The following is a 22,098-nucleotide window of genomic DNA, read 5'->3' as shown; positions in this document are numbered from 1 at the left end:
AGGATGCGGCGGAAGGATCGCCGGAGCCCAGCAGGCGAGGTTGTGGTGGCCGGGAGCGGCCACTGCACTCCAGTCTGGGCGACAGAGTGAGACTCCAACTCAAAAAAAAAAAAAACAACACAATATAGTGTATATTACTGTTACATTGATATTGTAGTATTGATGGTTTTTATTTTTTTAGACTGTTTCATTAATAAAATAGTCTTTCTTTCTTGAAGTTATTAATGGTTTTGTACCACTAGGGCGTCAGAGCAATATAAAGCAAAGAACTAGTACCTAGGTCTTATTCCTCTTAGGAGATAGGAAATATAATTGATTTTATTTTGCCTAGAAATAAGAAATATTTTTGGTTTTCGATGCCTAGGCTTTATGTACAGACAGAGATCTTCAGGAAATGGGAATTCCTTTAGGACCAAGAAAGAAGATATTAAACTATTTTAAGACCAGAGAAAATTCAATGGTATGTACTTACTATAGCTTATTAGACTAAGCAATTTTTTTATATCCATGCTGTGTTTTTGTGCTTCATGGTATGTTTAGGGAACTAGGCAGTTTTGATAACTAATCTTTGGCTCTCTTTTTGGAAATTAAACACGTTTTCTTTATCCTGGTCCTTAAAAATGTTACTGGCTTCAGATGGCTTCTCTCCTTGGCCTCCTCCTACCATTTCCTTTTCTTTCTTTCTTTTTTTTTTTTCCCAGTAGGAGTCTTCCTCTGTTACCCAGGCTGGAGTGCAGTGGCATGCTCACAGCTACTGCAGCCTCAGCCCGCTGGGCTCAGGTGATCCTTCTGCCTCGGTCTTCCAAACAGCTGGAACTACAGGTGTGTGCCACCACACCCAGCTAATTTTTTGATTTATTGTAGAGATGAGGTCTCACCAAGTTGCCCCAGCTGGTCTCGAACCCTTGGGCTCAGGCAATTCGCTCATCTTGGCCTCCCAAAGTGCTAGGATTATAGGCGTGAGCCACCACGCCTGGTCTTCAGTTCTTTTTTTAAGACTCGGTTTTTGGCCCAGTATTTATATTATATTACATATTAGACAGTTGAATTGCCTTGATTACAAAATCACAGGCACTTTATTGACCTCCTTAGTAATCCTTAACATTTCTTCCCACGTTGCTCTACTGTTGTCATCTCTTTTGATGGTTACCTAAAATTTCAACTATTGCCCAAATAGCTGTGTATAGCTTTCATCATCTTAGAGCATGTAGGGATACCAATTCATAATTTAAGGCAAATGTTGTTTTCATCAGCTTTATGTTGTTTTCTGAGTGATTTTTCCTAGAATTATTGGCTACTGTTTCAAAACTTTCCCAAGCATCCTTTCAAATCAGTAGAAAATGATATAATCTGTTGGCTATTTTTACTATATAGTAACTTTACATAACTCTTTTTTCTTTTTAATAGAGATGAGGGGTCTTGCCCATGGACTCAAACTCCTGGGCTCAAGCCTCCCATCTCAGTCTCCTGAGTAGCTGGTACTATAGGTGCACACACTTGGCTTTTCCGCATAACTCTTTTTTATTTTCTAGGGTATTAATAGACCAGTCTTGCAGTCAACTTTAGGAGTAAATATCCCCAAAGAATCTGAGTTCTGCAGTAGTTCTGACAATACTAGAAATGATGAATATCTGGATGTTGGCATTGGGCAGGTAACAATACAAATTCTCCGTGGTATTTTACTGCCTGATATGGATGGAAGGAACTGATGTAACTTTTGTTATTAATGAGAGATGCATTTATTTTTTTCCTTCGAGGTATCTGTAAATTACCCCCAGCTCCTCTATAAACCAGAAATATTCTTTGCCTTTGGATCTCCCATTGGAATGTTTCTTACTGTTCGAGGACTAAAAAGAATTGATCCCAACTACAGATTTCCAACATGCAAAGGTTTCTTCAACATTTATCACCCTGTAAGCATTGTACAGCTATTGTGGTTTTACTTCAATATTAGAACTTACTGGTAAAGAACATATGATTTTCTGTTGTGTTGATTCTTTTTCTTTCTATACCATTCTCTAGTAATGAAATAACTTACATATTGATCTGAAAGTGATGGAGCAGAACTACTGTACATTTTACAAAATGAACTTATTCTTGCCTAATATATACAGTTCCTCAGACTGTCTTATTTCAGCAGAGGTAAATGTAGCTATTATTTTTTCTATGTAGTTTGATCCTGTGGCCTATAGAATTGAACCAATGGTGGTCCCAGGAGTGGAATTTGAGCCAATGCTGATCCCACATCATAAAGGCAGGAAGCGGATGCACTTAGGTAAATCTGAGTATAAAACTTGGTAATTCTAGACCTTCCAGCCAGTACAAACTGAATGACCTCATTAATTCTGTTGAGTTGTATTGGACCCTAAACTCTTTTTTTTATTTTTTGAGTTGGAGTCTCACTCTGTTGCCCAGGCTGGAGTCAGTGCCACGCTCATGGCCACCCCAGCATTGACCCCTGGGCTCCGGTGAACCTTCTGCCTTAGCTTTTATTTTATTTTTTTTTAGTTAGAGTCTCACTCTGTCACCCAGACTGGAGTGCAGTGGCCACTCCTGGCCACTGCAGCCTCGACCTGCTGGGCTCCAGTGATCTTTCCTCCTCAGCCTTCCAAGTAGCTGGAACTACAGGCATGTACTACCACGCCTGGCTAATTTTTGATTTATTGTAGAGATGAGGTCTCGCCAAGTTGCCCAGGCGGGTCTCGAACCTGTGGGCTCAGTCAATCCACTCACCTCTGCCTCCCAAAGTGCTGGGATTATAGGCTGAGCCACCTAGCCCGGCCACCTCAGCCTTTTAAGTAGCTGGAACCACAGGCGTGCGCTACCATGCCTGGCTGATTTTTTTGATTTATTATAGAGATGAGGTCTCACCAAGTTGCCTGGGCTGATCTTGAACCTGTGGGCTCAGACAATCCACTCGCCTCAGCCTCCCAAAGTGCTGGGATTACAGGCTGAGCCACCGAGCGTGGCCTCCCTAAACTCTTTACAAACCATTTAACGTTCTTTATGTTTCAGAACTGAGAGATGGTTTGACCAGGATAATAAGTATGGACCTTAAGAACAACGTGATAGGTTCACTACGGATGGCCTGGAATTCTTTTGCCAGAGCTCACTATCCTGCCTTACAAGCTTCAGAAACTGCAAAAGAAACTGCAGCAAAACCTGAATCAAGTTCAGAGAAACCCAGTGGTTAGTGACACTGTACACATTGACTACCTGCCTCAGACTGGATAAGAGGAACCCCATGTGTGGAGTTCTTATTCTCCCAGGGCCTTCTTATCTTTCTCTTTTTGTTGTGTAGGACCTATACCATGAGTCCTAGTGGGCTTTCAGTGCTGCTAACCTTTTCTGTCATCTTAACAGTCACAAGTCATGGAAAAATATTATTTGTGAGGAAAAATTTCAAGAGAAGCTGAGCAACTGGTAACTAGGCTTTAAAACATTCCCCACTTGGGAACTAAGAGGATTGTAATGTTCAGAGCCTACTGAGTAAAGTGCCTTGCTTTTACAGGGCATGTCTGTTATATGTGGCTCAGTTTTGTTATTCTGGCTAGGGACTAGCTGGGATACTCTCCACTTAATTTCATAGTTAATATTGCATTATTTTGCTTTAGTTTTTAACTTCCTAAAGAAACCCAAGGCAAATGACTTAGCTATCAAAGGTATAGGTAATGCGATGTTTTGAGTGAAAGATAAAAAAGAAGATTGGACAGAATTATTGGGACTTGAGAAAGAGCTTTAAGGAGATTAAGAGAAGAAAGATGAGAGAGAGCTCTCACAGGGGAATAACTCATTCCATAGTAAACTTTGGAGATTGAAGGGAAGTAACAGGACAAATCTGGAGGGCCAAAAGCTTTTAGATTCTTACTACGGTTCTTCCATATTCAGATGTTAAAGAAGAGACCTCTGTGGAAGTTAAAGAAGTCCCACCCATCAGTGTGGGAATGCTGAATGGAGGCCAACGCATTGACTATGTGCTACAGGAGAAGCCCATTGAAAGTTTTAATGAGTATTTATTTGCTTTACAAAGCCATCTATGTTATTGGTAAGCATTACCTGTTTTTGTTTCTGTTTTTTGTTGTTGCTGTTTAATTGCTTCACAGATTTTGATAGATGTAGAAGAAGGAAGAGAAACTAGTGTACATTTGGGATTAGAATGATTTCTTATATAGACAGTTACAAAAGAGCACAGTCATGTCATTTACTGAAATCTAGTTTAAACACATTTTATTTTATGGTTGGGTAGAGCATGGGGATAATGATGTCAACAACCAGTTCAGTTAGCTTGGTCTTTAAGAGTTTGTCTTTGGCCATTTCCATTTGGGTGCATATGAATAAAGTGGAACAAATTACTATTGCTGGAAGTATTTTTTTTTTGAGTTGGAGTCTCACTCTGTCGTCCATACTAGAGTGCAGTGGCCACTCCCGGCCACCGCAGCCTCGACCTGCTGGGCTCCGGCGATCCTTCCGCCTCAGCCTACCAAGTAGCCAGAATTACAGGCACGCGCTACCACGCCCGGCTGATATTTTGGTTGATTGTAGAGGTGAGGTCTCGCTGCCCAGGTGGGTCTTGAACCCGTGGGCTCAGGCAATCCACTCACCTCAGCCTCCCAAAGGCGCAGGATTACAGGCTGAGCCACTGAGCCCAGCTTGCTGGAAGTATTTTAAGGAACCCACTTGACAGCATTTACAGTGGCTAGATCAGAATTTATTATTATTAAATATAATTAATTACCTGATGGATTATAGAATTAATTAATGGTGCTTATGGAAACTCACATAGTATAACAATATAGTTTAATCACTGAAGAAATTACAGTAAAGAAATAAAGCTAGGAAAAATAAGATGGGTCAGAAATAAGTGCTTAGCTGGGCTCGGTGGCTCACCCTGTAATCCCACGCCTTTGGGAGGCTGAGGTGAGTGGATTGCCTGAGCCTGTGGGTTCGAGACCTATCTGGGCAGTGAGACCTCATTTCTATAATAAATCAAAAAATCAGCCGGGCGTGGTAGTGCATGCCTGTAATTCCGGCTACTTGGAAGGCTGAGGCGGAAGTATCTCCGGAGCCCAGCAGGTGGAGGCAGCGGTGGCCAGGAGCGGCCACTGCACTCCAGTCTGGGCGAAAGAGTGAGACTCCCAACTCAAAAAAAAACCCAGAAATAAGTGCTTAAAAAGTACAAGCTTTAAGGTCCTGAGAAATTTTTCTGTTGAATTCTGATAAAGGAATTATTATTTGATGTAATCAGTATGATGCTTTTAAAATCAATAAATGGGCAGTACATTCATACTGTTCAAAATTCAAAGAAAGAAATAACGAAAAGCCTTTTTTGTTCTTTGCTGGCTACTTTCCTCCCCATATGCAACTAACATGTATTTCTATTATTTATTTATTTATTTAGTTAGTTAGTTAGTTAGTTAGTTAGAGCCTCACGCCACTGCCCAGGCTGGAGTGCTGTAGCATGCTCATGGCCACCCCAGCGATGACCTGCTGGACTCAGGCGATCCTTCCGCCTCAGCCTTCCAAGTAGCTGGAACTACAGGTGCATACTCCATGCCCCACTAAGTTTTTGATTTATTGTAGAGATGAGATCTCATGAAGTTGCCCAGGCTGGTCTCAAACCCGTGGGCTCAAGCAGTCCACTCACCTTGGCCTCCCAAAATGCTGGGATTACAGGCTTGAGCCACCCCACACCAGGCCAATACGTGTTTCTTAAAATTTCTTCCAGCTATCTTATTTTATGCCTACATAGTACATGTGTGAGTATGTGTGATTATTTTCTCCTTATAAAGACATGAATAATGTCATATTATAGGCTGTGCCTTGTTTTTTTCTACAATGTATCTTGGAGTTTTTAACCTATTGTTTGTAGAGAGTTTCCTCATTCTTTTTTAGCTGCATGGTATTTCACTGAATGAATATACCATAATTTATCTAACATTCCTCTTTTGATGGGTCTGTAGGCTTCTATCTTTTTGCTCTTTACATATCTTGTGTAAAATACTTAGAATTGAAATTGCTTCCATAAAGCGTATATATACATTTGTAATATTTGATGAATATCACCAAATAGAGATTGTACCTTTTTTCACTTCCACCAGGAATGTATGAAAGTATGTTTCTCAGCTGGTCACAGTGGCTCATGCCTGTAATCCCAGCACTTTGGGAGGCAGAGAGATGAGAGGATTACCTGAGCCCACAGGTTCGAGACCAGCCTGGGTAACATGACAGGACCTTGTCTCTACAATAAATTGAAAAATTAGCAGGGCAGGGTGGTGCACGCCTGTAGTTCCAGCTACTTGGAAGGCTGAAGCAGGATTGCCTGAGCCCAGCAGGTCGAGGCTGTGGTGGCCATAAGTGTGCTACTGCACTCCAGCCTGGGCAACAGAGTGAGACTCTGATTCCAAAAAAAAAAGAAAAAAGTGTGTCTTTCCATAGCTTTTCCAACATAGCTTTATTATTATTCTTTAAACATTTGCCAATTTGTTGGGTGAAAAATGTACAATATACTGCACATATTTAAAGTATACAAATTTGATGAATTTTGACATATATGTGTGAAACTGTCACCACAGATCAGTGAATAAATTGATCACTCTCAAAAGTTTCTCAGACCAGGCACAGTGGCTTATGCCTGTAATCCCAGCACTTTGGGAGGTGGAGGTGAGAGGATTGCCTGAGCCCAGGGGTTCGAGACTAGCCTAGACAACTTGGCGAGACCTAATCTCTACGATAAATCAAAAAATTAGCCAGGTGGGGTGGCACACGCCTGTAGTTCCACCTACTTGGAAGGCTGAAGTGGAAAGATCACCTGAGTCCAGCAGGTAAAGTCTGCGGTGGCCATGAGTGTGCCACTGCATACCAGCCTGGGCGACAGAGTGAGACTGCAACTCCAAAAAAAAAAAGTTTCTCCTTGTAAGGCCCAGTGTGCTGGCTCATACCTATAAACCTAGCCCTTTGGGGGCTGAGGCAGGTGGATCATTTGAGGCCAGAAGTTCTAGATCAGCTTGAGCAACATAGCAAGATCCTGTCTCTACAAAAATTAAAAACAAAAAAAATTAGCCAGGCGTCGTGGCATCTGCCTATAGTCCTGGTTACTCAGGAGGCTGATGTAGGAGGATCACTTAAGGCCGGGAGTTTGAGGCAGTGGTGAACTATAATCACACCACTGCACTCTAGCCTGGGTGACAGAGCAAGACCCAGGTTCTTAAAAAAAAGTTTCATTTTGCCCCTTTGTAATTCCTCCTTCCTTTTCTCCTCCCCATTCCTCCCAATCTTTAGGGAACCACTGATCTGTTTTGCTACTGTCGTTTGGCTTACATATGCCTTTTATTTGGAATCATACAGTTTACTTTTTGCCTGGCTTCTTTTAATCAGCATAATTACTTTGCGATATACCCATGTTGTGTATGTCAATAGTTTGTTGCCTTTTATTGCTGGGCAGTATTTCATTATATAGATATATCACAATTTATCCATTTATTTGTGGATGGATATTTGGGTTGTTTCCAGTTTGGGGCTACTAACAAATAAAGCTGCTGGGAACTTGCACATATTCTTTATTTACTTGGGTAAATATCTAGAAGTGGAATAGCTGAATGTCATTTGAAAGTGTATCTTTAAAAAAAGGTACTAAACTGTTTTACCACTAGCAATTGACATTCCCATCAGCAGTGTTTGAGAATTCCAGTTACTCCATATCTTCAATAACTCTTGATGATTAGTTTCTAAATATTCTGAATGGGCTGTAGTGGTACCTCATTGTGGCTTTAACTTGCATCTCTCTAATGACCAATGACACTGAATATATATTTTCATGTATTGTAAGAAATGTGTTTACTTTAAGCTGGGTGTGCTCATTCCTGTAACCCCAACACTTTGGGAGGCCAAGGCAGGAGGATGGCTTGAGCACAGGAGTTCAAGACCAGTGTGGTGGGCATCGTAGGATGTGCCTGTAGTCCCAGCTACTCAGAAGGCTGAGTTGTAAGGATCACTCTGAGCCCATGAGGTCCAGGCGGTGGTGAGCAGTGATTGTGCCACTGCACTCCAGCCTGGGCAACAGAGTGAGACCAGGGACAGACTGGAGTACTTTCATATGTTTATTTGCCATCCATATATCATCTTTGGTGAAGTGTCTGTTTAAATCTTTTGATCATTTAAAAAATTTGATTGTCTTATTAAATTGCAAGAGTTCTTTTTTTTTTTTTTAGTCAGATTCTCACTCTGTGCCCAGGCTGGAGTGCAGTGGCACACTCAAACGGCTTACCACAGCCTTGACCTGCTGGGCTCAGGCTATCCTTCTGCCTCAACTTTCCAAGCAAGCCCTACCACACCCAGCTAACTTTTTGACTTATTGTAGAGATGAGGTCTTGCCAAGTTGCACAGGCTGGTCTCAAACCCGTGGGCTCAGGCAGTCTTCTCTCCTTGGCCTCCCAAAGTGCTGGGATTACAGGCATGAGCCACAGCGCCCGGCCTGCAAGAGTTCGTTATGGTCTAGTTACAAGTCTTCTTCAGACAGTTTTTTTTCCCCCAGGATGTGGCTTCTTTTTCATTTTTCTATTAGTGTGTGTGAAGAGCAAACGTTTTTGATTTTGATGAAGCTCAATTTATTGATTTTTCTTGTACTTTTTTTTTGGACAGATTTAAAACATCTCTTCCAAATACGGCCAGGCACAGTGGCTCACATCTGTAAGGCCAGCACTTTAGGAGTCCAAGGCGGGCCTGTAATCCCAGCACTTTGGGAGACTGAGAAAGGGAGGATTGCTTGAGGCCAGGAGATGGTGTCCAGCATGGGCAACACAGTGTGACTCCATCTACAAAAAATAAAAGATTAGCCAGGCATGATGGCACAAATCTGTAGTCCCAACTACTCAAGAGGCTGAGAAGGGAGGGCTTAAGAGCCCAGGAGGTTGAGGTTGCAGTAAGGTATAGATTGCACCAATGCACTTCCAGCCTGGGTGACAGAGCAAGACCTCATCTCTTAAGAAAAAAAGAACTGGCCAGGCGCAGTGGCTCAAGTCTGTAATCCCAGCACTTTGGGAGGCCGAGGCAAGAGGATTGCCTGAGTCCAGGGGTTCAAGACCAGCTTGGGCAACTTGGTGAGCCCTCATCTCTGCAATAAATCGAAAAATTAGCCAGCTGTGGTGGCGTGCACCTGTAGTTCCAGCTACTTGGAAGGCCGAGGTGGAAGGATCGTCTGAGCCCAGCAGGTCAAGGCTGTGGTGACTGTGAGCGTGCCACTGCACTCCAGTCTGGGCAACAGAGCAAGACTCCAACTCAAAAAAAAAGAAAAAAAAAGAATCAAAGAAAACTCTGACAAATCCAAAGTCATTAATATTTCTCCTGTGTTCTACAAGTTTCATCTCTTACATTTAGGGATATGATCCACTTTTATATAGTTTTTTTTAATATTATGTGAGATAAAGATTGGGGTTCACTGTTTTATATATGACTATCCAGTTGTTCTGGCACCATTTCTTGCAAAGTTTACCCAGACAAAGTAGCATTGAGTTGCCTTAGCACCCTGTTGAAAATCAGTTGACCTTATCTATTTCTATTTGTATCTATGTGTATTTATTTATGGATTTTCTATTCCATTGATCTTTCTGTCTGTCTTGATGACACTGTCTTAATATTGATAGCTTTAAAAGTCTTGAAGTCAGGTAGCATGATTCCTCCAACTTTGTTGTTAGTCAAAGTCATTTTGGCTACTGAAGGTCTGTTGCATTTCCATATATGTTTTAGAATCAGCTTGTTAATTTCTACAAAGGAATTTGCTGTGGCCTTGTAATTGCTTTTTATCTAAAGATAATTTTATGTATATATTAATTTAGATTGTATTTTATCTATAGATAATTGATATTTTAATAATATTGAGTTTTCTGGTCCATGAACATGGTATTTCCCAGTTTATTTAGTTGTTAGTTATAGATACCTTTTCCCCTGTTGGTTTTTTGATATTGCTTATGTTGGTTTTTGCTAAGTAGACAAATTTGAGTTTAATGTAATCAAATTTGTTGACCTTTGCTTTTTGGTTTCTGGAATTTGTGTCATACTTTTCTTACTTTCCAGAACAATTTTTATCAATTTATTCTCATGTATATATTTATTTCAGAGACAGGTCTTGTGCTGCCCAGACTGTAGTGAAGTGGATTTTTACAGACATGACCATAGTGCACTGCAGTCTTGAACTGCTGGGCTCAAGCAATTCTCCTGCTTCAGTTTTCTGAGCGGGTGGGACTACAAGAGTGTGCCACCATACCCAGCTATTCCAATATTTTATAGTTTCATTTTTACATGTAAATCTTTGATTCACTTCAAATTTATCCTAATATAAGGTATGGATAGATTCAGGTGATTTTTTTTTTCAAATGTGTCAACACTATTACTAGGTTTGAGATTCTAACTTTTATTATATTAAATTCTTAGATGTAATTGAGATTATTTCTGAACTTCCTCTTCTTATTTATTGAGTCTCACTGTTATTCAGGCTGGAGTGCAGTGGTATGATCGTGACTTACTGCAGCCTTGAACTCCTGGGCTCAAGAGATCCTGCCACCTCAGCCTCCCAAAGTGCTGGGATTATAGGCCCTATTCTTTTTTATTGATATGTTTATTTGTACACAGTTTTAATATCTGGTAGAGCTAATTCCCTCTCATTGATACAGAGGTTTTTTTTTTTTTTGGGGGGGGTTGGAGTCTTACTCTGTCATCCAAACTGGAGTGCAGTGCAGCCTCAACCTGCTGGGCTCCAGCGATCCTTTCTGCTTCAGCCTAGAACTACAGGCGCACGCTACCACACCCAGCTAATTTTTTTGATTTATTATAGAGATGAAGTCTCGCCAAGTTGCCCAGGCAGGTCTCGAACCCGCAGGCTCAGGCAGTCCACTCACCTCAGTCTCCCGCGCGGGATTACAGGCTGAGCCACCGAGCCCAGCGATACAGAAGTTTCTTAAGCTGGAGTCTGTGCATGGAATTTGCAGGAGATGAGGAATGTCTGTGGATCCAATTTTTGGTTGTATATGTGATCCTTTCTGAGGAGAAATCCATTTCATTAGATTCTCATAGTGATGCACAACCCAAAAAATGTCGAACCACAGATGTAGAGGAATGTTTGAGATTTGCTTTTTTTTTTTTTGAATGGGAGTCTTACTCTGTCACCCAGGCTGGAATGTAGTGGCACGCTTGACCTGCTGGGCTCAGGTGATCCTTCTGCCTCAGCCTTCCAAGTAACTGGAACTACAGGCATGAGCCACCATGCCCCGCTAATTTTTCTTGATTTATTGTAGAGACGAAGTCTTCCCAAGTTGCCCAGGCCGGCCTTATATTCTTTTTTTTTTTGAGTCTCACTCTGTTGCCCAGGATAGAGTGCTAGAGTGCAGTGGCATGCTCGTGGCCACCACTGCCTCGACTTGCTGAGTTCAGGCGATCCTTCCATCTCAGCCATCTAAGTAGCTGGAACCACAGGCATGTGCCACCACGCCCAGCTAAATTTTTTTATTTTTTATTTAGAGACAAGGCCTTGCCAAGTTGTCCAGGCTGGTCTTGAACCCCTGGTCTCAGGCAATCCTCTGGCCTCAGCCTCTCAAAGTGCTGGGATTACAGGTGTGAGTGTGGCACACCCGGCTGGCCTTATATTCTTAAGGCAGTTCTTCATGAATGTTATCTTTTGTAATCAAATTTTGTTATGAACTATAGATATAAGTAATTGCTTGTACATGCACAGAATATCTAGAAGATGATTGAGAAATTGATAACATTGTCAGAAGATGGGAACTAGTGGTTGAGGAACAGAGGTGGGAAGGAGACTTCTTTATTTTACCTTTTATATATTTTGAGTTTATCTTACCTTTTATATCTTTTGAATTTTGAACCATACGATTGTATTACCTTTCCAAAAAGTGTGTAACATTTAAAAAGTTAAGGTGACCAACTGGATGATTTTTTCAGTATTGTCTCAAGAATGAGCTCCATGGGCTGGACATGGTGGCTCACACCTGTAATCACATCTCAGCACTTTGGGAAGCTGAGGCAAGAGGACTGCTTGAGCCCACAAGTTTGAGACCAGCCTGGGCAACAGGGCAAGACCTTGGGCAAAAAGAAAGAAAAAAGAAGAAAGAAAAGAAAAGAAAATTATCCAGAAAAGAAAAGAAAAGAAAGAAAAGAAAAGAAAATTATCCAGGTGTGGTGGTATGCATCTGTAGTCCCACCTGTAGTTCATTTGGGAGGCTAAGGTAGAAGGATTGCCTGAGCCCAGGAAGTTGAGGCTGTGGCAAGACTGCAGTGAGCCATGATTATGTCACTGTACTCCATCCAGCCTCGGCAACAGAGTGGACTCTGACTCAAAAAAAAAAAAGACACCCAGAAAACAAAAGAATGAGCTCTGTGGAAAGGAAACAGTTCTTGATTATTTAGTATTTTTTTTTTTTTTTTTTTGAGTTGGAATCTTATTGTGTTGCCTAGGCAAGAGTGCAGTGGCATGCATATGGCCACCATAGCCTCAGGTGATCCTTCCGCCTGTGCCTTCCAAGTAGCTGGAACTACAGGCACACACCACCACGTCCAGCTAATTTTTTGATTTATTGTGAAGATGAGGTCTCACTAAGTTGCCCAGGCTAGTCTCAAACCTGCGAACTTAGGCAGTCCTCTCACCTCAGCCTCCCAAAGTGCTAGGATTATAGGCGTGAGCCACTGTGCCCAGCCTTTTTTTTTTTTTTTTTTTTTTTAATTAACAGATATAATGCTAGAGTTATTTGCCAGGTCACTTTGAATTATGGTACCTCTGAGTCTTTTTTTTTTTGCAATAGTAGAAAATGAACTTGCAAAGTGGTTGTGTGGTTTAAATGAAATAACAACATGTAAAGTTCTGGCACAAACGTTAGTTCCCTGTTTTCTCACCTAAGTTTTTTTCTCTATAGGGAATCTGAAGATACAGTACTGCTGGTCCTCAAAGAGATCTACCAAACCCAGGGCATCTTCCTTGATCAGCCCTTATAGTAAAAATGACCCATCGATGGCTGCGTAATGTAAGTTTTAAAATGCCACATATGCAGCATATCTTTTACGTATTAACATGTTACAAGGGTCTCTGGAGCCTCAAGCTCTTCATAAACACACATTTCTGTGCCTGTCACCAAGATCTAGGCTGATACTCATTTCTAGAGGGACTCTGGTTGGAATTCACAGTAGCCCCCTAAAGGAACATTAGTGTATGTCTCTTTTGCTAGAGGTTTTTTCCAGTGACACCTGTCATTTTTGAGGATCTGAACTCATCTTAGTAGTTCTGATCATCTAAGAGTTACCATGGCAACGGTCATAATTTTAATTACTAACAGTCCATTCTGAGATTTAAATTGGCCTTTCAGATGCTAAACTAGAAAGTCTGTATATTCAACTCAGGTGCTCTCCATTGTTGCATTCCAGTTGTGACTGCATGATGAACTCTTCTCCCACTCTCTCCCCTAGATGGACATTGAGGGATCCTTCCCCAGAAAATCCACCTGTTTGTTGCTGCAATTTTCCTCTCAGCTGCGTCATTTTCTGCATGTTGCCTGCTGCTTACTCACCACTGGGATCTTTGGAAGATAATCTTCCTTTTTGGAAGTGAATAGAAAAGCAAAAGGAATACTCTATTACTTTTTACCACTGGCTTCATGTAAACACTTGCCATCCTTTCTTCATAGCTGGAGATAGTTTGCATCTTTAATTGGATCATAGTTTACAGGTGCCACACCTTATTGCTCAGGATTTGAGATGGTGTAGTCTATTTTGGGTTTGATTTGTTTGGGATTGGGTAGACATTTTTCCAAGAAATTATTGCTTATTTTTAGAAAATGTCCTAGTTTGGGAATAGATTGTTGAGATTTAGAAGGCATTTTGGTGTCTAGTCATCTCTTATTTGCGTTCTTTACACCTGAAGTCTAAGTCTAAGTGGATATAGATAAAGCTGTTGGGCAATTTTTTTGGACCAGCATTTCTTTCCAATGTGTACTTTATGAAAAAACAGACTAAAATATACCTTAAAAAGAGTATTTAACTGATTGACTGACTTATTGCTAGGAATCACTGATGATGTTCATTGTTTTACAACTGAGCTGCTATAAGAGCTAAAGTCGACAAATTAGTTCACATTAGGTACATTTTTATAAAGCAAGGTTGTTACATATCCTAGACCTGCCTTTTTATATATTATATTCCTAATTGATTCTAGATGAGGTCTGATGCAGTTATTTGATAATAGCTTCTATTCTTATGTTGCAGGTAAAGTTATAAAGCTGATGAACCTGAAACTACATAGTCTTTACAGGCTGCTTAGGTTATAAATACAATCTTTTAGTAGTGCCTTTATGGTGAAACAGAATTTGTTTAAGTCACCTACTGCTTCCACATGGGTGAAGTATTGTGTATTCTATTTAAAAACATTTTGTGATCATTGCTTTCTTAGTTATCCATAATTCAGAATAATTATTTAAAAGGCTCTTGGCACAGGCAGTGTTGGTTGAGCAGGTAGGTTTAGAGCTGGGGGAAATGTTTAACTTATTCTGAAAGAAAATCCTATGCTGAATGGGTTGAGGAAACAGCTATTGCAGAGTCAGTGTAAACAGTCTACAACATGCAAAGTGGGAATTATCTCCAAGAACACGGGTGACTGCAGACTCATTTTTTTCTCAAGGCATCTTTTCACCATTTTGCTATGGGTATTTTCTTCTTGTTGGTCAGAGTTTGTCACTGTCTTTGCAGTTCTCTTTATAATAGTCCTTTATACTTCCTCTCAGATTCCACAGGCCTGTTTATATAAAGTAGCATAGGTAGGCAAACTGTGTTTTGCTGTTTATGCTTTTTTTTGGTAAATGTATCATGGTATTCAAAGCACTGGCATGTAATAGTCACTGAAACCATCCCTTAAGCAGCAATAGTCTTTATCCCTTTCTGAAGAGAAAAGGAAAGGTAATTACTGTTGCCCTGGAGATTGTAGAGGTAAGATTGGGGTACAGATCAAGCCTGGCCTTTCCTTGTCATTTGCTTATAGACTAATGTATAGTAAGCAAGCCACTAAATATCAGATATATGGAATACTTTATTTTCTGTATTACATAAACTCTGAGTAAGGAATATTGAGAATTAAGAAGCATTCACTGTATAAAAGGGGAAGTTTTTGTTAAGTTGCTGTCTTCAAATTTACATTTATTCTTCATATTGACAGAAACAGGTACTATTTAAGAGTAAACCAAAGGACGAGCAAGAGTGAGTCCCTGTAACCAAAGATGGACAGCATAACTCTGGATAACTAGATAAACTACTCTTTGTATTACGAAATGTTTCTTTCCTGGTAGTGAGGGGCAGGTAACTGTAAAAGAGCTTGATATCTTGTCCATCTACCTGTTGTATATTCTTATGGCTGTATATTTTACAGGGTAATAAGCTTGATTCGAAGCCTTTATTTAGTCATGTATTATTTGCGCTGCCTGCCTCATTTATATCATGTGTAATTGCTACACCAAACCTATTTTTAAACTTTGGTACAGCATCATTTTGTACATATTACCAGCTGCAGAATTAGTAGTGCTTATTTTAGCAAAAAAGATTTGCATGGAGAGATTAATAGCCCTGATTAGCTTTCTAATATTTTGCACTTTTGAAATGTTTGTTTTTTACGTGATTATATTTAACACTTTAGTAAAATACTGAAATAAAACTGTACTGACCAGTTGCCTACTTTTATCTGGACTCATCCACCATAAAGTAAGAAAATCAACACAGCTGCAATTTTATCTTCTCTTGTGTATTCTAAAACAAGTTTTAAAAGTTTTGGGCAAAGAACTAATGTTTAGTTCTTTTCCCTCGACTGTCATAGGTAGATGTAATTCAGAATTTGAAGCACAACAATTATGAGGTAAATACTGAATCTGTCCTTTGGTATTTATAAATAATAGCTAGTACAGCAGTAGAATCACTTATGTCAGGATGGGGAATCTAATATTTTACATTACATTCCAGTCCTTGAATGGTACAAAGTACAAAAAAAAGTACACATTCACTGTTTTATTTGAATATTAGGTGATAGAAAGGTCTGTATAAGGCAGAGTCATATTTCATGTATAATCACAATAAAGAAAAAGGTAGCTGTAGGTCCCATAGTAATTGTTCCTTATCCTGTTGTATAGAAGGGGCAGAAGAGTGATTCATTTGTCCTTCAGGTAGTGATCATCTGTAATTTTTCTTTCCTGTCTTACTCACTTGGCAGAGTTGATGCATTTGGGCAGATCATGAACGGAAGGAAAGAATGGAAGGAAAGAAGCTCATGAGCACAGTTAAAGACAAGTGAAGTAGAAACAAAAATCTGTTGTTAGTGCTGAAGCCATACTCCTGACCATTTTCTTCTTTTTTATTGTGTTCACTTTTTAATTCAACACATCGTTTATGCCCACAGTGTTCAAAAATACCAGATGGCTGGACTTAGATAATATATGCATAACCATAACAAATTATTCCACACTGGAGTAATTTAAAAATTTTCAAAATTTTCCTATTTAAGGCTTGAAAGGAATTGTCATCTGATAAAGTAAACAAAATCAAAGTAATTTAGTTGGTCATGTCCTAGGATTTTAGAATTTTGAGATTTTGAGATATAGGAAGTGGAAATGAACTTTTTATAATTAATCTAGCTTCTAGGATAAACTGAGGCTATGTGAAACACTTCTTTGTGACAAGATTATTTCAAGAATGGCACTTAAATTAAATGTAAAAACACTGTAGGCCTTAGGATACCAATCAGATTCATAAGCGGTTGGGGAACTATCGAAAGATCCCTTTGCCAGGACATGCAGCATACAATAGTAGAAAAAATACCTTAACTCCCATGATAGATCCATGTGAGTAGGGCCAAAACTGCATAATCAAATGGAGGCAAAATACAGTGTGGCTCATGTCCTCACTTGAACCTTGGAGGTGGTAAAAAGGTCAGAATTTCTTGTCTTGTTAGGAGGCCTGACTCACCTATTCTCCAATGAGGTAGATTTAGTTTTCAGATATCAAAACAATAAGAATCACCAAGCTTTTTCTGTGCAGTGGGAAATGCAACTTTGTCCTGAAGTGGTTTATGGCATTCTGCATCAGTCAGAGAAGGATAGTATTGTCTGTAGCAAACGTAGGCAAACGTTACTCCAATCATGGATCCAACTAGTACATCTGAACAGAGTGGAAATAAGTCGTCTCTTAATATTAGGCCCCTAAATCATATTAGCACACTTAGTATAGAGGACTGGGCCCCCTAGGTTACTCTACTTGGGGCTAAAAACACCTCAATTCTAGATTTTTGGTTTTGCTAACCTTTCTCAATTTATCATGTACTTACAGGATTATCATTGCCTGGTTGCTCTCTGAACACTAAATCAAAACACATTTTAGTTAAGCAAGTATAATAAACTTTGTCCAGAGTGTACTAAACAAGAATTTTTTTTTTGAGTTGGAGTCTCACTCTGTCACCCAGGCTGCAGTGGCGCACTCACGGCCACCCTAGTGTCGACCTGCTGGGCTCCGGCGATCCTTCTGCCTCAGCCTTCCAAGTAGCCGAAACTACAGATGTGCACTACCACACCCGGCTAATGTTTTGATTTATTGTAGAGATGAGGTCTCGCCATGTTGTCCAGTCTGGTCTTGAATCCATCGGCTCAGGCAGTCCTCGTGCCTCAGCCTCCCAAAGTGCTGGGATTACAGGCGTGAGTCACCAACCCTGGCTAATTTTGTTTTTTGATTTTTTTTTTTAGTTGGAGTCTCACTCTGTTGCCCAGGCTGGAGTGCAGTGGCACACTCATGGCTACCGCAGCTTTGAACTACTGGGCTCAGGAGATCCTTCTGCCTCGGCCTTCCAAGTAGCAGGAACTACTGGCATGTGCCGCCAATGCCCGGCTAATTTTTTGATTTATTGTAGAAATAAGGTCTTACCAAGTTGCCCAGGCTGGTCTTGAATCCATAGGCTCAGGCAATCCTCTCACCCCAGCCTCTCAAAGTGCTGGGATTAAAGGCATGAGCCACTGTGCCTGGCCATTTTGTGTTTTCTTGAGCTTCTGTTTCTGAACAAAAGTCTTTTGACAATGAACTTGATTTTTTTTTTTTTTTTTTTTTTTGAGTCGGATTCTCACTCTGTCACCTAGGCTGGAGTGCAGTGGCATGCCCATGACCACCGCAGCCTCAACCTCCTGGGCTCAAGTGATCCTTCCACCTCAGTCTTCCAGGTAGCTGGAACCCCAGGTATGTGCCACCATACCTGGCTAATTTTTTTAAAAAATTTATTGTAGAGACAAGGTCTCTCCATATTGCTCAGGCTGGTCTCAAACCCCTGAGCTCAGGAAATCCTCTTACCTCTGCCTCCCAAAGTGCTGGGTTTACAGGCGTGAGCCACTGCACCTGGCAAATTTATTTTTTTTAGGAGAATAAATTAAGCTTTGAGGTTTTTAATTTCTTATAAATGCAGTTTAATTTGAACTTATAATGCCTCACATAATCAAAAATTAGGATGATCCTCATTGGTAATCTCTTTAAAAGGTTAATTATTTTGTCTTATTGTCCATGTAGCTTTAAATGCAGACTCTCAGTGTAGAACCCAGACCACCCATACTCATTCATTCAACATGTATTTAGTAAGCTCCTCTGTGCCAAGTGCCAGAAATAAAATTATGAGTAAAATATGGAAGCTTTCAAGGCATGAATATTTTGCTTACCTTGCCAGTGATGCTTGTAGTCACAGGTACGGGACAGTGCAATCACAGCTGCAAAAAGTAGAGGTGACAGAAAGGCACAGAACCTCCAGGATTTCCCACGGCCTCGTGGTGTGAAGCAGTGTAACTTCCCTGCCAGGTAGAAGGAAGCAAAGGCCAGACCAGCAAATGCAACTGGAATAGGAAACATGAGTAGTATATGTCATTTAAAGGAAGTTTCCTCATTTATCTCAATAGAAGGTCAGGAAGCGTGAGCATGTTTTATCCCTTCTTTGTATACTTCTGGCATAAATCATTGTGAGGGAAAGGAAATGAAAAATGAAGGACTTTATTTTGTGTCCCGGTATTAATATTTTATCTGAGAATAGTTTTTGGAATACTAGCTACAGGACAACTTTTGATGCTTTAGTTTCTTAATTTATAAATGGGACTCAAAAATAATAGTACCAAGCTGGGCTTGGTGGCTCAGCCTGTAATCCCGTGCCTTTGGGAGGCTGAGGTGAGTGGACTGCCTGAGCCCGCGGGTTCGAGACCCGCCTGGGCAACTTGGCGAGACCTCGTCTCTACATAAATCAAAAATTAGCTGGGCGTGGCAGCGCGTGCCTGTAGTTCCAGCTACCTGGAAGGCTGAGGCGGAAGGTCGAGGCTGCGGTGGCCGGGAGTGGCCACTACACTCCAGTCTGGGCGACAGAGTGAGACTCCAACTCAAACAAAACAAAACACACAAAAAAATTAGTAGTACCCACCTCATTGGGCTATTGTGAACTATAAATGAGGTAAGAATCTAAAATGCTTCAAAGCACCTGACACGTAACTCTTCAATGAAGATTAGTATTTTTACTCCTAGTACCAGATACCAGGATCTAGGCAAATAATACAAATGTACAAATTTCGTGGAGATAAACTACTTCTGTCTTTATTTTTTGAGTTGGAGTCTCACTCTGTTGTCCAGGCTGGAGTGCAGTGGCACACTCACGGCCACCCCAGCATCGACCTGCTGGGCTCTGGCAATCCTTCCGTCTCAGCCTTCCAAGTAGCCAGAACTATAGGCATGTGCTACTATGCCCGGCTAATTTTTTGATTTATTGTAGAGACGAGGTCTTGCCAAGTTGCCCAGGCTGGTCTCGAACCCACAGCCTCAGGCAATCCACTCACCTTGGCCTCCCAAAGTGTTGGGATTACAGGCTGAGCCATCAAGCCCTGCCACCTCTTTTTCAAATATCTACCCCCCAAAAAACAAGCAAAAAATATCTACCCAAATAGTCAAGGTTCAGGCTTATGAAATCGTGGGTTTATTAAAGAAGGGAGGCTTTCCAGTTTTTGGATACAAGAGCAAGAGTAGTCAGGTGTTCCCATGCCCACAAGCTTCCTAGGGTAAATCCATTGATGCCAAAATTAGCATAAAGGTAGAATCTAAGTAATATTCATACAGGAAGAATGTCCACTAGGGAAGCTCTTTCGGCCCTCATTCACTACGTCCTTATCCCCTGTGCAAATCAGGTCAGAATGGGCTAGTCCATCAGGAAAGCAGCGGTAGAAGAAATCTGGGCGTGGCCTGAAAAATGATATAAGCATAGTTTGTGAACACAGATCACTTACAACGTCACAAATTATTTTTCAGTGGTAGCAGATGACATAATCCTGTTAACTGTAAGTCAAATAGTGCCCCAGGCAAAATAATGTAACTGGATTAAGACAGTCACCACACTAAGAGAAAAAAGTCTTCCAAGTCTTCCAACACTTGAATTAGGGGGAAAAACCCGTTCCAGCACATAATTACTTTTTAGAGCAAACAGAAAATCACACTGCAACTTCAGGAGGGGCTTTAGAGGACACTGACTCAGCTGTGGTTTTGGTGGGAAAATGCTGTTCAGGACAGAAAAGAGCCCACGTGTCACCTGCAGGACTGAGGTTAGGGGAGTAAGTGCTGAATGGGAAAAGAATGAGAAAGAATGTGATAGAGTACCACTACCTCTCCTGGTGGGGTAAGGGCTGAGGCAGATCCTGGGGTGGTTAACTCCTGTCACTTACCTCCCTACGATCAGTTTTATTGTATTAGTAAAGACACCATTCAGAGCCAGGGCAAGGCTGGCAGCTGCAAAGCAAACAAATGAACTGTTAGTGGAGTCTGCTTAGGAGAAAAGGCACAGTTATGGCTTCATTAAGAGAGCAGCCATGCTATTTGAGACACAGAATCCCACCAGGCCTGAGCACAAAAATAATACTGATAGCACTCAGTGATCACTCTGTTGTAATAAGGGAAAACTTCTGAGGTAAAAATGAAAAGTGCCATTAGGCACACCTCTGTGGTATAGCCTATGCCCTTTCTCACAAGTTGAGTTGGGTACAGGGGCATATACTTAGAAATGCAGAACTCAGTGGCCTCCACACAGATTCCAGCAGCTGAACCTATAACTACTTCCTGAGTTCCCAGCACGAAAACGACACCACCATCCAGGAATCAGGGCTAGCTCTTACCCAGGCAGGCTTGTTTGCTGTCTGTTGTGTCTGCCTTCTTGAGAAATTTGGCCAGAAAGATCAGAGACAGTGGAGAGAGAAATGCAATAACCTGAACCAGAATGCATACAGATTAAACAACAGCAACAAAACCCATACTAGTTAAAGTAGCTCCTACAGGGAATGGAAGTGACAAAGTAGGACTCGCCTAGCAGACCTAACAATCCCCCTACAAATATAAGGTCTCCTAATGTCTTTTCTTCATCTGTGGGGGAACTGGACTCCGAGAAGTTCCACCAGTAAACGCCATCACTCGTTCTATATGACCCGGGACCTCAGGCTGAGGCACCGAACTCCCCAGAGGGCGTGTCTTGAGCCAAAACGTGACATCTTGCCTTTTAAGTCTAGATCTTCAACACCTAAGCATCAGGGAGCAAAATCTTCGACACATCAACAAAGATCATTTTGCAGCTAGAATGAGCACATTTGTTTCCCAGCATTAAGCCTCAGGCATTAGTAAGGGGCAGAAGGAAGGGGTGTCTCCACGCACAAACATCGGCTTGGTGGGGACATATTCTGCTTCCACATACGGATTCCGGTACAGCCACATCTCCTCCGGCTGGATGAGCCTCTGGAAGGGAGGGAGCAGCTCTGTTACCCTGAAGCGGGAAGAAAACAGCGCGGAGCACGTTGGCTGGCTCCCTCCCCTGGCTGCCTCCAAGGCCCCGGCCTGGCCCGCCCTGTCGGTGGAGGGTGCGGCCCGGCCCACGGCAGATCTTACAGGAAGGCCGCGAGCAGTGCGATCCGCACGCCCACCTCAGCCCCCAAGGCCGCCGCCGCCGCCGCCGCCGCCGCCGTTCCCATCCGACCGGTCGCGCAGCCCGCAGGCGACGGCGTGCTGACGTGGCAGCCGCCTGGGCGGGGACGC

The 22,098-nt window shown here is 41.6% G+C and overlaps 2 protein-coding genes across 3 annotated transcripts in view; one reads left to right on the top strand and one right to left on the bottom strand.

The window, feature by feature from the left end:
- DDHD2 (DDHD domain containing 2) overlaps positions 1–13,678 on the top strand; it is a 31,952-nt gene extending 18,274 nt beyond the window's left edge. For both annotated transcript variants that reach the window (XM_008072365.1, XM_021706107.1), the window contains exons 11-18: positions 365–460; positions 1,533–1,652; positions 1,758–1,913; positions 2,173–2,275; positions 3,016–3,189; positions 3,889–4,045; positions 12,915–13,022; positions 13,462–13,678. In XM_008072365.1, coding sequence (XP_008070556.1) covers positions 365–460; positions 1,533–1,652; positions 1,758–1,913; positions 2,173–2,275; positions 3,016–3,189; positions 3,889–4,045; positions 12,915–12,993 — 885 coding nt within the window. In that variant the 3' untranslated portion in view covers positions 12,994–13,022; positions 13,462–13,678. The remainder of the gene's footprint in view (positions 1–364; positions 461–1,532; positions 1,653–1,757; positions 1,914–2,172; positions 2,276–3,015; positions 3,190–3,888; positions 4,046–12,914; positions 13,023–13,461) is intronic.
- A 2,345-nt stretch (positions 13,679–16,023) lies between these two features.
- On the bottom strand, positions 16,024–22,035 carry PLPP5 (phospholipid phosphatase 5). The gene is made up of 8 exons (XM_008072364.2): positions 21,952–22,035; positions 21,721–21,829; positions 21,192–21,282; positions 20,745–20,808; positions 20,144–20,268; positions 18,717–18,887; positions 16,993–17,184; positions 16,024–16,232 (listed from the first exon to the last, which is right to left on the bottom strand). The coding sequence occupies exons 1-7, from the start codon at positions 22,032–22,034 to the stop codon at positions 17,021–17,023; spliced, it is 807 nt and encodes a 268-aa protein (XP_008070555.2). The 5' UTR covers position 22,035; the 3' UTR covers positions 16,024–16,232; positions 16,993–17,020.
- Between the last annotated feature and the right edge of the window lie 63 nt (positions 22,036–22,098).

Source organism: Carlito syrichta, unplaced genomic scaffold, assembly GCF_000164805.1.
Source record: "Carlito syrichta isolate Samal-C Ts95f unplaced genomic scaffold, Tarsius_syrichta-2.0.1 Scaffold315142, whole genome shotgun sequence".
NCBI classification, from domain to species: Eukaryota; Metazoa; Chordata; class Mammalia; order Primates; family Tarsiidae; genus Carlito; species Carlito syrichta.
Note: the sequence above shows the minus strand (reverse complement) of the source record. Positions and strands in the feature narration are given on the sequence as shown.

Excerpts from the sequence above, each read along its gene's own strand:
- PLPP5 (XM_008072364.2), bottom strand. The coding sequence starts at position 22,034 with ATGGGAACGGCGGCGGCGGCGGCGGCGGCGGCGGCCTTGGGGGCTGAG. Across the intron at positions 18,888-20,143 it reads CCCTAGTGGACATTCTTCCT|TTGCATTTGCTGGTCTGGCC; the intron begins GTATGAATATTA and ends TTCCTATTCCAG. Across the intron at positions 17,185-18,716 it reads CTACAAGCATCACTGGCAAG|ATGTACTAGTTGGATCCATG; the intron begins GTAAGCAAAATA and ends CACTCTGTTCAG.